Raw genomic sequence first — 14288 nt, forward strand, 5'->3', positions numbered from 1 at the left:
GAAAGTGGGGATATCCCTGTCAGCTCCTGTCCCAGACATGCAGGCTGAGCCCAGCACCCGGGGCTGCTCTGCTCTCACCCACCTGTGTGCTCCTCGTGGCCTCCTCGCTCTGCCCCTTCTTGCTGAGGCAGGCCAGCTGCCATGCCTCCCGCACCTCCTCATTCAGTACACAGAACAGGACCAGCACTGCCAGGCCCTGTGGGGAGACATGCCATGAGAGACAGCCCATCACTGCCAGCTGACCTGCTTGCCTAAAGTGCCAGCAGTGGGACAGTCCCTGTGTGGCCACTGGACTGGGATGCACCAAAAACCCCCAAATACCAATGACAGCTAACACCTATAGTGGTCATGGATAAGAGAGGAACAGGTGGGGTGTCCAGCTGTCTGGCAATGGCCAAGGAGCAAATGGCAAGGTCCCCCGCAGCAACATTAGCCCCAGCGGTGGGAGAAGGTTGGCAGGGTGCTGCCATGGATCATATTTTGAGTGTCCAACACCTCCATCACATTCTCTTACTCTGCCCTCTCAGGACATGGAGGTGCCTTCCCTCCAGATGGTACTTGTTATCCTTTGGATGTTACCTCTAAACCAAATGCCTTGCAGCCACCTCCTGCTCTGTGTGACTGCTCACCACAGGCACAGCAGCAAGGAGTGGCAGGAGTCACTCAATGCCACAAGGGTGACAGCACAAGGGACAAGGAGCTCAGCGAGATGTTGGGAGCTCAGCACAGGGCACCCATTCTCCACAGATGGCCGTGGGGACCACAGGGATGCTCTCCTGGGCTGACCCATGCCCTCCCCAGCAGAGGCTGGGCAGTTACCTGGAGGCTGCAGAGGACAGTGTAGAAGTAGTGGAAAGCCAGGACACTGTTGTTGACAGCCAAGAGGCCAAAGAGCCAGGTAGTGCTAATAACTAGAAGCAGAACAAAGGAGCTCCGTAACGTCATGCTGGAGAGAGAGAGACAGACAGGGACATAGACACACACCGAGAGGTTAGTGTGTACTGTTAACCTACAGTCTAGTGCTCACAGAGATCCAGAGGGGAAAGCTCCTGCAGAGACCTCCCTGCTGTGCCCAGCACTGCAGGCACATCCTGCACAGTGGCCCAGCTTCCCCTGACTCCCAGGCCTTCCCTTCTGGATCACACATGGCAAACACAGGAGCCAAAATGACACAGGTCATTTCAAGCCACAGAGAGCTCAGCCATGCTCCAGGGCTGGCTCAAGAGGGAGTGGGGAAAAGGTCTCAGAAGCATGTAGGAGAGGAAGAAATAGGTGTTCATAGTTGATAAGGGCTGAGTGCTGAATCCAAGCAGACACAAGAGGTGGCTGTGAGGGCAGGTGGTGAAAAAGGACCAGTTGGGAGGTCACTGTGGAGATGGGGACATAGGAACCAGAAAGGATGAAGTTCAGGAAGGATTAATGTGGCTGGCAGGTGCGGGAAAGGAGAGTGGCTGCAAGGCTGACACTGATGCACAGAAGGGCCCTCTGCGATGGTAGAAGGAGGAGGATGGTCACTGAAAATGCTAAAATCCACCAGCTGCCAGAGCTCTGCTGGGAGTTTGGCCACTAATACTCACAGAACCGATTTCTTCTTGGTCTCCTTTTGGCCTGGGGAACAGGACATCTTGGCCACAAGCAGGAACATGACCCCATTCATCTGAAAGTGTTGGCACTGATTAGAAGCTGTGCCAAGGGCTGGCTCTGACCTGACCTCCCCAGTGCAGACTCCAGGTTCGCCAGGCCCTGCAAACATCCCCTCCTTTCCCCTTCATGCCCAAGCTGTGGCCTCCCCCAGGTTTGGCTAGAGTGAGGAGGGACAAAAAGAGGGCCTCTAATTGAGGGAGAGGGACACAGAGAATGGGACAGGCAGTGGGCAGCCAAGGAGGGTTGAGTGCCCATGGTGCAGAGAAGGGAGGCAGGAGAGGGTTGTGGGTGAAACAGGACAGGGTTTTACCACAATGACGACAGTAATGGGGCCTGCAAAGCTCCAGACCAGCTTATCATGAATGGAAATCCAGCAGAAGTCAGGGTTCCCGTAGCCCTCAGGATCCAGGCCAACGGCCAGCCCTGCAGGAGGAAGGGAGAGGTCAGGTCCAGACCCAGCAGCCTTGGATTTGTCCAAACCATGTCAATCTCATGCCAGCACTGTCAGCAGTGAAGGGGCTTTCTCCTTTCTCCTTGCTCCTTGCCCTGTGCATAGGCTTTCCCACCACAGGGGGAAGGAGCCAGGACTGTGAGTCTCAGCAATAGCGATTTTATTTCCTTTTCCTCAGGTGTCCCTGACACAGCCCAGTCCAGGAGACATTCACTGCCAGCAACAGGTCACCCAAGTATGCAGGCTTGGGAAACCAAGAGACTTTAACTACAAGAACTGAGGAGATGTGCTGAGAAATTACTTCTCCTTAGGAGGCAAGATGATAGCCCTTGATACGTGATCCCCTGACCACCACAGCACTGCTTGCTGCCAGTACTGCTGACCATGGCAGGCCCACCCTCAGCTCTCCACCCTAGATGAGCTGGGCAACACCAGGTGGTCAGGAGACTGCTGAGAAGCAGCACAGCTGGTTTGGGTGTGGCTGTAGCACAAGCAGCTCTTACCAGTGATGATGGCAGGCACTCCCCAGCCGATGGCGTAGTAGAAGCGCATGGCCCCGAAGTTGACGTTGCGGGCTTCGGTCTGCATGCGGTAGATGTGGAGGCCCTGGACGAAGAGCCAGGCGAAGGTGGAGAGGAAGAAACAGTGGAGGAGGATGGCAATCACAGTGCAGAGAAACTGGGGAGACAAAACTGACTTAGAGGTGGTGCTGCTGTGCCAACGCTAATGGCATCATTCACACGTCACCCCCATGGGTGAGCTTGTTCAAGCCCACAAACCTGGTTCTCAGTGCGGTCGATACCCAGGAGAAAGAGCAGCTCAGAGAAGAAAAGGGTGACTGATATGTTGGAGTGGATGCCACGTGTGTTGGACTTGAGGCCTTTGAGGCAGGTCAGAAAGGAGAAGGTCAGCAGCAGAGACACCAAGGAGAGAGACACCAAGGAATAGGTGACAATTGCCAATGTCTCCAGATCACCTTCCAGTTGCTGCAGCAGCAGAGAACCAAAGGCAAATAGCAGTGTTAGGGGCAAACACAGGAAGCTTGCAGAACTCTCAAACTGTGTTTGTGTCCCACATGGAATTTTTTGCCTTTGCTGGGACCCAGCTGCTAACAGTCCCCACCATCACCCACAGTCCCACAGGCTGAGGTTACCTCTCGGTGCGAGCTGTCCATCAAAACTCCAAAGGTGCCAAACTGGGAGCACTGGCAGTGGACATGGGTGGTATTTCGGTACACAAGCTCGCAGTCCCTGGCTGTCCAGAAGCCAGAGTGGTTGGTCCTGCAGCCACCAAAAAGCAGAGTGCACTTAGGAGAGAAGACACACAAATCATGAAGAGGGGTGACTGACAAGGCTCTTCTGCCAGCAGATACAACTGCACTCCTAAAGCAGAAATACTGGAGCCAGAGTGTGGATGTGGCACTGAGGAAAATGGATTAGTGGTGGACTTGGCTGGGTTAATGGTTGGACTCAATGATCTTAAAGGTCTTTTCCAAACAAAATGATTTTGACCCTGCTATGCCCTCCCAAAAGAAACAAATCCCATTGGAGAGGGCGGAAATCCCCACGTCCCACTGCTGCTCAGGGAAACTTGGGGAACGAGGAGGTGTGCGGGGAAAGCAGCTCAGAGAGAGTGGCCCAGTCATGCTCAACTCACAGGTTGGAGTGGTTCCACTGGACACAGAGAGGTTTGCTCCTGTTGGCTGTCTCCAGCAGGTAAAATTCCAGCACAAGAGGGGTGTCCAGGGGTCCTTGCAGGAAGGTGTGATTGCTGAACACAGACACACTCACAATGGGGGAGTTCATCACAGGATTCTTGGGGAGCCTGCAAGGAGCAACAGAGCTCTACCATCACTATTACTGCATGGCAGCTACAGACCCCCAGAGACTTCTCAGGTGTCCTGTTCTGACATCTCAGAAGGAGGAGCTCTGCTCAGTCTACAACATGGAGCTGGGAAACGTGGCACAGAGCAGCACCAAGGCTGGGAATCAAACCCTCACCATTGCAGACAGACTTGGCAACTGCCAGAGGGAACAGAGTAGAGTCCAGCCAGCCCCTCTCCACTGGTGCTGCTGGGGGCAAAGGGGAGGAGGATGTACCTGACACTGCGGCGATCCACTTGGTAGCGTGCAGGCAGCAGCCCCCCAAGGGTGCGGTACATGATGAGGATGACCACAGTGAGAGTGGGCTCGGGCTCTGGCAGCGCCTGCCTCGGGGAGGAGTTCTCCACAGTGTAGTTCCCTTCACCCCCAGCCAGCGTGGGCACTGCTGTGGGGACAGCTGGGGCACACAAGGGGGTGGTGAGAACACACAAACACACACACACACACACAAGAAACCACACACACACCAGTGTGTGCCACTCTGAAGACAATTTGCAAGGTCATCAGGAGCCTTTGGGACCTGGTGAATACGTGTAAAGCTCAGGATCTCAAGGTTGGCTCTTGGACCCCTGACAAAGACATGTTTTAGTAGGGTATATGCAAACTAAATGGCTTTCAAAGGTCCATTCCAACCCAAACCTTTTTATGATTCTACATCTTTCCTGCCAGCTGAACCCACCCATGTTGTTTCTTGAGTGATGCTCTTGTGCTCACCTTCAGCTTTGGGAGGGCTCAGCACCGACAGTGGCAGCACCACGTGGGTGTGGGGGTCCCAGGCGGGCTGGCCCCGGAAAAGGCTGCTGTGGTAGCGAGGATAGCGCCGGCGGATGTGGGAGTGGTTCTCCATGCGATCGATGCTCAGCACTGTGGAGGAGCAAGGCAGTGAAAGTCACCTCTAGGGTGGGCACCTGGAGAGCAACACAGTGCACCCCAGGATTCAAGTCCCTGGCAAAGGGACCATACAAAACACAGGCTGAGTTGGGGCTATGACCTCTATTTGGGCATGACACTAAATCTCAGTACCCACAGTGCTCCTTCCCAGCCCAGATCCTTGCTCTGCCATAGGGCAGACTACTCTGGCCACCAAGGCCAGCTGCTTTTCCACTGGAGACTGGAAAGTATCTGTGAGCAGGGAGCACATTCTGGGCTCTGCTAGCTCTTGGAGGTCAGCTAGTCCAGGCAGGGATGGGACCAGGACATCTCTCAGAAATGCCTCCCCATGTTAGAGAGAGCCATTAAGGGCATTATCAGCACACTCCCTGAGATGCAGTGAGATGAGAAAGGAACAAGGTGTGAAGGAGGAGTGTCCCTACACCACCTCAGCCAGCTCCTACTCACTGATGTTGGGGGTGACGACGCCGACGGGGTTGAGGTAGGTGAGTTTCATGTTGCTGGCCAGCGTGCCCGAGTAGTCCCGCAGCTGCTCCATGAGGCTGGCGCTGCCGTGCTCCCCGTGTGGCAGCATGGCCCAGTGCTCCCGGTTCTCGGGCGCCAGCACAGAGCTGCCTGCACGCAGCAGGTTCTGAATGGGAGAGATGTGAGAACAGAGGGTGAGCATGGCCTTTGGGCCTCTCCTGACCACCCCCAGACTGCAGCACTGTGCTCTCTGCACAAGGGCTCCGGGAGAGAGGTACTTTCTACTATCATGGGCTTCCCCGCTCAATTCTCATCAACCAGTGCCCTGTGGAGACATCTTTCCTCCATCCTTGCCATGAGGGACCTGCCAGTAGCAGTATGACCTCCCTTTGCCTTCCCAGGCTGAGCAAACCCAGTTCTCTGCTTCTCCTCAACCACTCTTTGCTCCAGCCCTGACCACGCAGGTCTTGCTTCCCACACTGCTGATGTGAACTGAGGAGCCCAGTGCTCCTGACAGGGTCCCACCGCATCCTCAATCCCCTCAGAAACACAGTGGCTGCTAAGACAAGCAGCAACAGAAGCCACTCTGGTCTGGGGAAGGACTCACCTCGTTGAAGTGGGCATCCTGTGTGGCTGTCAGGCCAAAGCCGCGCTGCTGGCTCTCGAAGGCCATGAGGCGGGACAGCAGGCGGAAAGCAATGTGCACGTCATTGCCAAAGTAGTGGTCCATGTGGTCTGTCACAGCCCGCAGCCGGTGGGCCAGCTTCTTGGCTTCAATTGTGTTGAGCTCAGTCTTGTTCCTCTCCAAGCCCTCTAGCTGTCAGTGGGGAGAAAAGAGAGGGTTAAACAATTCAGCAGGCTCCTTACCAGGAAACTGGGATGCTGCAGGCCCTGCTGGACACAGAGATTATTTCTGAAGCCACGGCAGAAGCCATGGACACTCACAGTGGTGGTCTCTATAACAGGGAGAACATCTGGCAGAAAACCAGCCCCCAGCAACACACCAGGGTCTGCACTGGCCTGGCTAACCCAGTGCCATTCATGACAGAGGCCAAGCAGATGAAAGGACAGGGCAAGGCCCTGGCAATACTTCCCTGGAAACTCTCCTGGCTTCCCTTTCAATTCAGCATGATTAGATGACATGATGACATTCAGCCTAGGTGACACAAATGTTGAATACACTTGCCTGGATATTTCAAAGGGATTTGTCCCTGACAAAATCAAGGGGGCTACAGAGGTCTCATGGAGCAGACAACCCACCTACTCAGGGTTATTAATTTTCCCCTCAAATACTCTGGCAGGACACACATAATTTCTGAGGGGGACACAGATTAAGTGAAGCCATATGAACCAGCTCAGACCACTGCTCCCACAGGAGGGATTTGGGGGAAGGAGGTGAGAAGAGAAAGGCACTGAGCACTGTAGCAAGGTCCTCTCATACCCCAGGCACCCCTGGAGAGCTGAGTGCTTTGAATTCTGGCTGTGAGCCCTTGTTCAGAGGGCTCCTGCTCTGTCAGGGCTGCAGAGCTGAGAGGATTACCAGCACGGACAGCTCCTTGAAGGCAGGTGAAGTGCAGTTGAAGAGATCTGGCTCCAGCCAGCCCTTCTCCTCATCACAGTGTCTGATGGCTGCACCTAAAACAAGAAGAAAGGGCTTGTTGAAAATTCAGCACAGGAGACATGGCTGCCCTGCTGCATCCTCCCTGCAGGGATCCTTTGCACCAGCTAATCCCAAAGAGTGGCACTGACAAGTGATGGGGAGGGCCTGTAACACCTCAGGGCCATCATCCTGCTTTGCACCAGTGCAACCCATTCTACTCTTGGTTTGTAAAACCTCAGCAAGCTGCTGCCATCCCCTCCCTCCAGGAGCTGGGTGCCTATGTGTGTTTTGGGGCTGCACCACGCCAGATGCCATCACACAGGATTGCAAAAAGGCCTGACTTGGCAGGACCCAGGCTGGAAAAGCCCAAGGGGACATGACTGTGTCCTTAGGCACATCTGACCCCAAGTTATGAAAGCCCAACCAGCTCTAGGCATCCCCCAGCTGACAGCCTGCAATGCCTGCTGAGGTCCTGCTCTCCCTACAGGGCAAAGCCACCCCAGGAGCACAACAGCCCTGCTGTTGGGCTGGAAAATCAGCCCCTGAGATGAGCCCCTTCAGCCAAGGGGGATGGAGGAGTGGGACCCCAGTGTGGAGGATCCAGCACTGTGGGTTCAGTATGCAGTACCAGCCCCCAGTCCCTGGTTGGAGCTCAAGCATTTGTGTACAGCAAGGGAGTTTCCAAAACTGAATGGGATGAGATGTTAACCACCATGAAAAACACTGCTAAAGCCAACACGGAGAAGAATGTTCTCAGCTGGGTGTGTCACCACAAACACTTTGAGCAAGAGAAACCAGACAACCCCAGTGTACCCAGCAGGACTGTGGAGCAGGTCCTCCTGGGCACAGCATCAGGGCACAGGAGCCCAGCCAGGTGCCCATGGCTGGGAGAGGGTAGCAGGGGAGGGCAGGGAGAGGAAGCTTAGAGCAGACTCCAGCTGCTGCTCAGAAAAGCCTCAGGGACAAGCATACCCCCTTCCACCACCTCCAGCTCCTAGCAGTCCTCCCAGCTGCAGAAGCACAGAGACCAGTGCCATTGCAGCAGGGAGCAGGAAGAACAGGAAATCTCCATACTGATGGCATTCCCCTTGCACAGAACAGAGACTGACTCAGATGCAGATCTAGGCAGAATCTGACCCCCAGGTCCCTGTGCCTTCCCCTTCCAGCCAGGCAAAAGGAACAGGACCTTGTGCTGTGCCTGTCCATCAGTCCCTGCTCCTGTCCTACCACTCCCCACTCAAGTAACTTCCCCTTCTTCCACCCCACAGCCATTCCTCCTGGCCTCACCACCCACTGTTCACCACCAGCTCCTTCCCCGCCCAGCCTAAGCAAGCGAGTACCATCCAGGAGAGCCAGCATCCATCCCAGCCAGGGAGCAGAGCACAGACCTGCCCAGAGCCAACACTGCAGGCTAGGCACAGAGGGTGGCAAGGGCTGCATGCAGCTGCAGCTGGGCTTGTGCTGGTTAGTGAGCTGGGAGCAGGGAACACTGTGTAGGAGCAGTGAGACCAGGCAAAGCATTGGGAAGACCCTTGGCAGCTCCAGAAGCAGTGGGGAAAGCGCAGGGGTGTGCAGGGTGTCAGGCAGGGAGCAGGGAGGGAAAGCCATGTGTTGCAGCCCTTAGAGCACAGGGGGAAGGAGATGGGAACAACCTTACCTGCACCCCTCAAGCCTGTGCACGGAGGGCGAGAGAACCGGGGAGAGAAGCGACAACAGTTAGGAGCCAAACCTGCCTCCTCCGGGGGCGAACGGCTGGGGAAGGACAGGGTTTGTATTGTCCCCTGGAGCTTGCACTGCCCTACACTCCCAGACACCCTGCTGACACCTTTTCTGTCACTGAGGACAGCTTTGCCTCCTCCAGCTCAGGATGCTGACTCCTACCCAACATTCACCTGACAGCACACTGTGCCCCGCTTCTCTTGCGGGGCACACAGGGATAAGGCTGGTAGAGCCACAGCAAGGCACTGTGCCAGGCCTGACCTCAGCCTCAAGCCTGGTGAACCCAAAGAGCAGCAGGAAGAAGACAGGGATCAAGACTGAGGGAACAGCACAACCCCGTGGCTGGGTGATGGGTCTTACACCCCATAGCTTTTATCCAACCCCAGTCCTATGGCCAGCACCCTCTGCTCTCTGCTCTTCCCCAGGCTGTGGCATTTCCTCTTCCAACTTCCTTCTCCCAAACTTCAGGCCCAGCTGAACAGGACTGGGATAGTGCAAGAAGAGAGTGATATTGCCAGGGCTGCTACAGGACAGCCAGGCTGCCCCCTCCCCTCTCCATCACATCCCCACTCACCCAAGGAGCCTTTGGGACACAGCACTGCAGCCGAGAAGCCAAACTTGGTCTGGGGCCACCACACACCTGCCTTCAGGCTTTTGGGGCAGCCGTCATAGAGCACTGTGGAGACACAATGGTCACAGGGCCAGGCCACTGACACCAAGCCCCGTGGCACAGCTGCCCACACTCCTGTGCCCACACTCACCCTCGCAGCCGCTGGGCGTCACCTCAGCAAAAGGGCTGTCACAGCTGTTGCACTGGCGGCCAATGACCCCGGGCCGGCAGTGGCACCGGCCAGTCTCCCTGTCACAGGAGCGCGACGTGGAGCCCACGGGGTAGCAGTCGCAGGGCAGGCAGGTGTCACTGCCTCTGGGGCGGTAGTGGAAGTCCTGGGAGGAGATGGGGACAATCATCAGAGAGCCCAACAGGACAGCAGCCAAGGCTGGCTGGGGAACCCCTGGAGCCAGAGAAGGTCAAGGCATTCCTGATTTTCAAGCACCCCACTGCCCCCATCATCACCATGCTGGTCCAGGAAGGCTGTACAGAGGAGCTGAGCAGGGATCCAGCCCAGATATGGGCACACAAAGCAGGACCTGGGCAACTGCCAGGCCTTTGTGGGGGGACAAGGAACAGCATCAAGAACAAGCAGGGTTTCAGAGAAGCCATGATCCATGTCCCCATTGGCACAGCTGTCCCTCACCTTGCAGTGGCACTGCCCGTTGGTTTTATTGCAGTCGGGGTCAAAGCCCTTGTTCACATCACAGTTACAGGGCCCACAGGTGGGGTTTCCCCACCAGCCCTTTGGACACTGCTGGTCTATCCTAGGGAGAGAAATATCTTTGATATTACAACAACCAAATTCCCCAGGCCTTGTTCTGCCACCAGTCAGCAGCTCCAAGGAGGAAGATGGCACTGAAAAGTCCCTGGTCACATATCCAGGATGGGAGGCCAGCATGGAGCCAGGCCCAAAGGCCATGGTCCTGCCCTGTATCTCACCTGTGCTCACAGTACTGCCCAAAGAAGTTCCCACTGCACTCGCACACGTAGCCCAGGCGTGAGCCCGGCTTGCGGCGACACACCGACTTGTTCTTGCAGGGGTTGAGATGACACGCATCCACACAGTCCCCTCCGTAGTACCCTGAGTGTGGACAGAGACCACCGTGTAAAACAAATACCTTCTCCCTGAGAGGTGTCGGAGTACCTCTCCAGAGGAGTGAATTCAGGGGGCTCAGGAGGGATTCTGCCCTCCAGAAAAATTGATGAGTGTCTGACAGGGATGTGACTTGCCCAAGGCATGGACAGGAGAGCTGTCACAGGCCAGGAGGGAGTCACAGGGGGAGAGGAGAAGATAAGCAGGCACGAAGAGCAGAGGAGTGGCAGGGTGCTGCAGGTCCTACCTGGCTGGCAGACACAGGAGTAGCTCTGCCACTCATCCTTGCAGACACTGTTGGCTGGGCAGGGGTTGGAGTCACAGGGGCTTGGTACACTGCAGCCAGCCTCCACCCGCAGGGCATGGTTGGGCTTGGGCAGCACGATCCCGGTGACGCTGTCACCCAGTCGCACACCCTGCAGTGCAGGTGACAAACTCACAGTGAAGCCAGGACAGACACACGGGGCTCCAGCTTCCACAAACCCCCAGCAGCAGCCACTCGCCATCCTCCCTATTTAACGCTACCCCATGGCACCTCAGAGCCTTGAATGCCCAGAGGAAGAGTGACAGCAGCAGGATGGATGCTGGCAGCAGCTGCCAGACTTGCGTTTCCAACTATCCACATAAGAGACCTGCTGAAAAGGGAAGGCTCAGAGCAATGGACTCACCTGTATGCAGCCCCTCAGCCCATTCTGCACCTCGCCAGAGCCCAGGACTCCCCCCACATGCAGGTGTTTCACCTTCAGGCCATGCAGTTCATTTCCCACAACCACCGTGTCCTGCAGAAGGGAGCAACATGAGGCAATGGGCACCAGCCCTGGCCCAGCCCTCTCAGGGGGTGCAGAGGCACAGCTCTGCCTGCGTTTACCAAGCATTCCCCACAGTTCCTGCCCTGGTGCCAGGGTCTTAAGCAACACCTACCTGGTAGAGCCCAAAGTCCAGGGTGAGGGTGATGACGTAGCGTGAGTCTCGCCCGCTGTGGACGTCCCGCAGCTCCAGCTGGAGGTCGTGCCATTTCCCATCACTGAGCTGCAGCTGGTCCAGGAGGAGGCTGGTGCTGCGCCCCGACCCCCTGCTCACCATGAAGGAGAGCAGGCCCCCAGCCAGCTGCAGAAAGGGAACAGCAAAGACCTCATCAACTCTGGCTGCTTCCAGCCGACCATCCATCAAAGCATGGGCAAGGAAATCCATGCCTGCTAAATGCCTCTCCCCTCAACTACCCTCTGCTTGGGATGGAACCAGCAGGGAGAACAAGGTCCCCACGCTCTCCTGGGGCAGACAGCAGCAGAGGCTGGACCACAGTGCTGTGGTTGAGGCTGTGGCCATACCTGGCAGAGCAGGGTGGTGTACTGGCCTGCGTGGGCCTGCAGAAGCACCCCATCCTGCTGGCGCGTCCGAAACGCCAGCCCCAGGTACCACGGCACTGAGATCTTCACATCTGCCTTGAAGTCCCAGGTCAGGACACTGTTGCCCTGAAAATAGTGGGCATGGTGCATGGCTGGAAAGGAAAGTGGCAGTGAGGAGAAGGGAAGGGCACTTCACAGGGAGCACTATGCAGGGACAGCAGAGTTAGTTCATCTCACATGGATCCATTATTCTGCTTCCACAGCAACCCCAGCACAGCCTTGCACCCCACCCTGCCTGTGCCCAGCACTGCCCACTCTCACCATGGCGACAGTCTTTGCCCCCAAAGCCAACAGGACACAGGCAGGAGTAAGTCCCCCAGCTGACAGAGCAGGTGCCGCCGTTCTTGCAAGGGCTGGAGTCGCAGAACGTGTGCTTGGCATGACAACCTGGAGGTACCAAAGCCACCTGTATCAGCCTCAACCAGTTCACCACCTCCCCCCAGCCCACATGGAAAGGCACTGCTGGCTGCTGGCCTTTTCCCAGGCTGTCAGAGGGGCAAGCCCTGCTGCTCAGTGTCTCCACACAAACCCTGCCTGCTCAGCTCTAAGGGTTAAGGCTGTTGGTGCTCCTTATGCCAGAACAAAGATACTGTAGAGCTAGACTGATGATCTGGCATCTCCCAGGTCAGCCAGCTCAACGGGCTCTGGACTTGGGATCAGGAGACATTCCCAGAATGTTAGTTGAGGTGGGCATTGGATCATTTAGAGGGATCTGAAGGCTTTGTTCTCCAGTAAGAATCTGCTCAACTCCAGCTGTGGTGTCACCATGCTGCTACAGCCCAGCAGCACTGCTGTGTGAGAAGGAGAATCCATTCCCTGGGCAGGGCTGGCAGGAGCAGGGGCAGCAGTACCTGCAGCAGTTCCATTGTTGGCAATGTAGGAGGCCAGGTCGATGCGTTTGCTGTCGATGAATAGGTCTCTCATGCATCCCACGAAGTCCCGGTGAGTGATGGGGAAGTTTTCTGGCAGGTTGGGGACCCCTCCAAGGAGCAAGGGACCTGTGAGGTCCAGGGACCTGCAGGATCAGAAGCCCAGGGCTGTAAGAGGTACAGTGACCTCACCTCAGTGAGCTCCCCAGTGCACAGGGCTGGGAAGCAGATCTCCTTAGGGACAGGCACACACAGCCAAAGTCCTGGATGTGAAGGCCTGGCTCCACAGGGGACCACCTCTCCCCACCACAGCAGTTCCAAGGAACTCACTTTTTTGAGCTGGTCTGCACACCTTCTGCAGCACAGGAGTAGTTTCCAATCTCGCTGCCAAATTGCAGGGCCACTGAAGCATCACATTCATCTATTGTCAAGATGGCCACCTTGTCCTTGGAGGGGCCCTGCACCACGCCCAGGGTGCTGACCTTGGGCTGAAAGCAAATGAAGAGCGTCAGCAGCACACATGCCTAAGACCCAAGCACCCAAGAGTTCACACAACAGCAAGGAAAGGCCTGAGCACAGCCCAGGCTCAGCTGTGCTCCTGGACGGAAACCTCCAGCTGAGCCCAGCGAGCAGCACCAGAGAGGGACATGGGCAAGGACAATGCATGCAGCACATTCCTGCAGCCTCCAAGTGAGGTCCTAAGTGTCAATCTGTCCCTGTACCCAGCTGTCTGCTCCACTGCATCCATCCCTCTACCTTCTCTCCTGAGCCCCTGCCATGGGACAGAGCCAGAGAACAGGAGAGCCAGAGCTGCTCACTTGTGGGGAGAGAGAGCCATGAGTGTTGGGGACAGCTGGGGCACACGTACCTTGTTGTAGTAGCGGAGCTGCAGCGTGTGCCACTGCCCATCGCTCACACCCCCTGGCAGGTAGGGGCTCACTACCGTGCTGGACTCTCCTGAGGAGACAGGGGTGATGGCAGGCTGAGGGAAGCCAGACAGCCTTCAGATGTTCCCACCCTTCCTAAGGCACCAAACCCACTGTGCTGCTGACGGACTTGTGAAGCTCACAGTGACACAACAGGACAGAACAGCAGCAAAGAGACAAACACCAAAAGGGTTTGTCCTGGTTTGTGCTCACCGCACTCCTAAGCCCAGGGAGAGTCCTGATAGACACAACTCATCTCCTGTGCTATCCACTGATGCTCACCAATACCTCTTAACCCTGCTTCCCTTAGCACAGGTTCCATCCAGGGCAGCATTTTTCCCTTCCCACTCAGGACAGACCTTCTCACAGCTCCCATGACACAAATCCCACAACAGGCAGGGCCAAGTGTACCTGTGGAGTATTTCAGCTGGACCTGCCCCTGGATGATCTCCACTGCCAGGAAGTCGTGCCTCTCATTCAAACGCCCATTGTAGAGCAGGAGGCCGCCGGGCTCCACAGTGCTGAACCTGGGGCAGGGTAAGAAGAAGGAGGGCAGGGTGTGTGCAAGGAACACGTGGAGACCTCTCTCCCATGGCATGCACCAGCATCCCAGCACAGGGACACTAAGACCTGAGCATGGGGGCCAGGCATGGAGGCAGAGAGCTGGCAGCAGCAAAGGGCAGCAGCACTGCAGGAAGGCATAAGCTGATGCCAGTGCAGATTCAGAG

At 56.5% G+C, this 14288-nt stretch overlaps 1 protein-coding gene across 2 annotated transcripts in view; it reads right to left on the reverse strand.

The window, feature by feature from the left end:
- Window positions 1–14288, reverse strand: part of CELSR3 (cadherin EGF LAG seven-pass G-type receptor 3) — a 31291-nt gene that overhangs the window by 5779 nt on the left and 11224 nt on the right. The window contains exons 4-30 of one of the 2 annotated variants that reach the window (XM_053953582.1): window positions 13972–14087; window positions 13503–13591; window positions 12965–13122; window positions 12617–12780; window positions 12027–12152; window positions 11688–11857; window positions 11281–11466; window positions 11028–11138; window positions 10607–10775; window positions 10206–10347; window positions 9910–10030; window positions 9415–9598; window positions 9228–9329; window positions 8592–8606; window positions 6875–6969; window positions 5942–6151; window positions 5317–5500; window positions 4693–4842; window positions 4195–4375; window positions 3752–3919; window positions 3249–3375; window positions 2875–3081; window positions 2599–2773; window positions 1955–2067; window positions 1578–1657; window positions 820–946; window positions 83–196 (exon numbers count right to left, since the gene is read on the reverse strand). In XM_053953582.1, the coding sequence (XP_053809557.1) occupies window positions 83–196; window positions 820–946; window positions 1578–1657; window positions 1955–2067; window positions 2599–2773; window positions 2875–3081; window positions 3249–3375; window positions 3752–3919; window positions 4195–4375; window positions 4693–4842; window positions 5317–5500; window positions 5942–6151; window positions 6875–6969; window positions 8592–8606; window positions 9228–9329; window positions 9415–9598; window positions 9910–10030; window positions 10206–10347; window positions 10607–10775; window positions 11028–11138; window positions 11281–11466; window positions 11688–11857; window positions 12027–12152; window positions 12617–12780; window positions 12965–13122; window positions 13503–13591; window positions 13972–14087 (3784 nt within the window). The remainder of the gene's footprint in view (window positions 1–82; window positions 197–819; window positions 947–1577; window positions 1658–1954; window positions 2068–2598; window positions 2774–2874; window positions 3082–3248; window positions 3376–3751; window positions 3920–4194; window positions 4376–4692; window positions 4843–5316; window positions 5501–5941; window positions 6152–6874; window positions 6970–8591; window positions 8607–9227; window positions 9330–9414; window positions 9599–9909; window positions 10031–10205; window positions 10348–10606; window positions 10776–11027; window positions 11139–11280; window positions 11467–11687; window positions 11858–12026; window positions 12153–12616; window positions 12781–12964; window positions 13123–13502; window positions 13592–13971; window positions 14088–14288) is intronic. The other variant, XM_053953583.1, reaches the window with a different exon arrangement.

Source organism: Vidua chalybeata, chromosome 12 (genome assembly GCF_026979565.1).
Source record: "Vidua chalybeata isolate OUT-0048 chromosome 12, bVidCha1 merged haplotype, whole genome shotgun sequence".
NCBI lineage: Eukaryota > Metazoa > Chordata > Aves > Passeriformes > Viduidae > Vidua > Vidua chalybeata.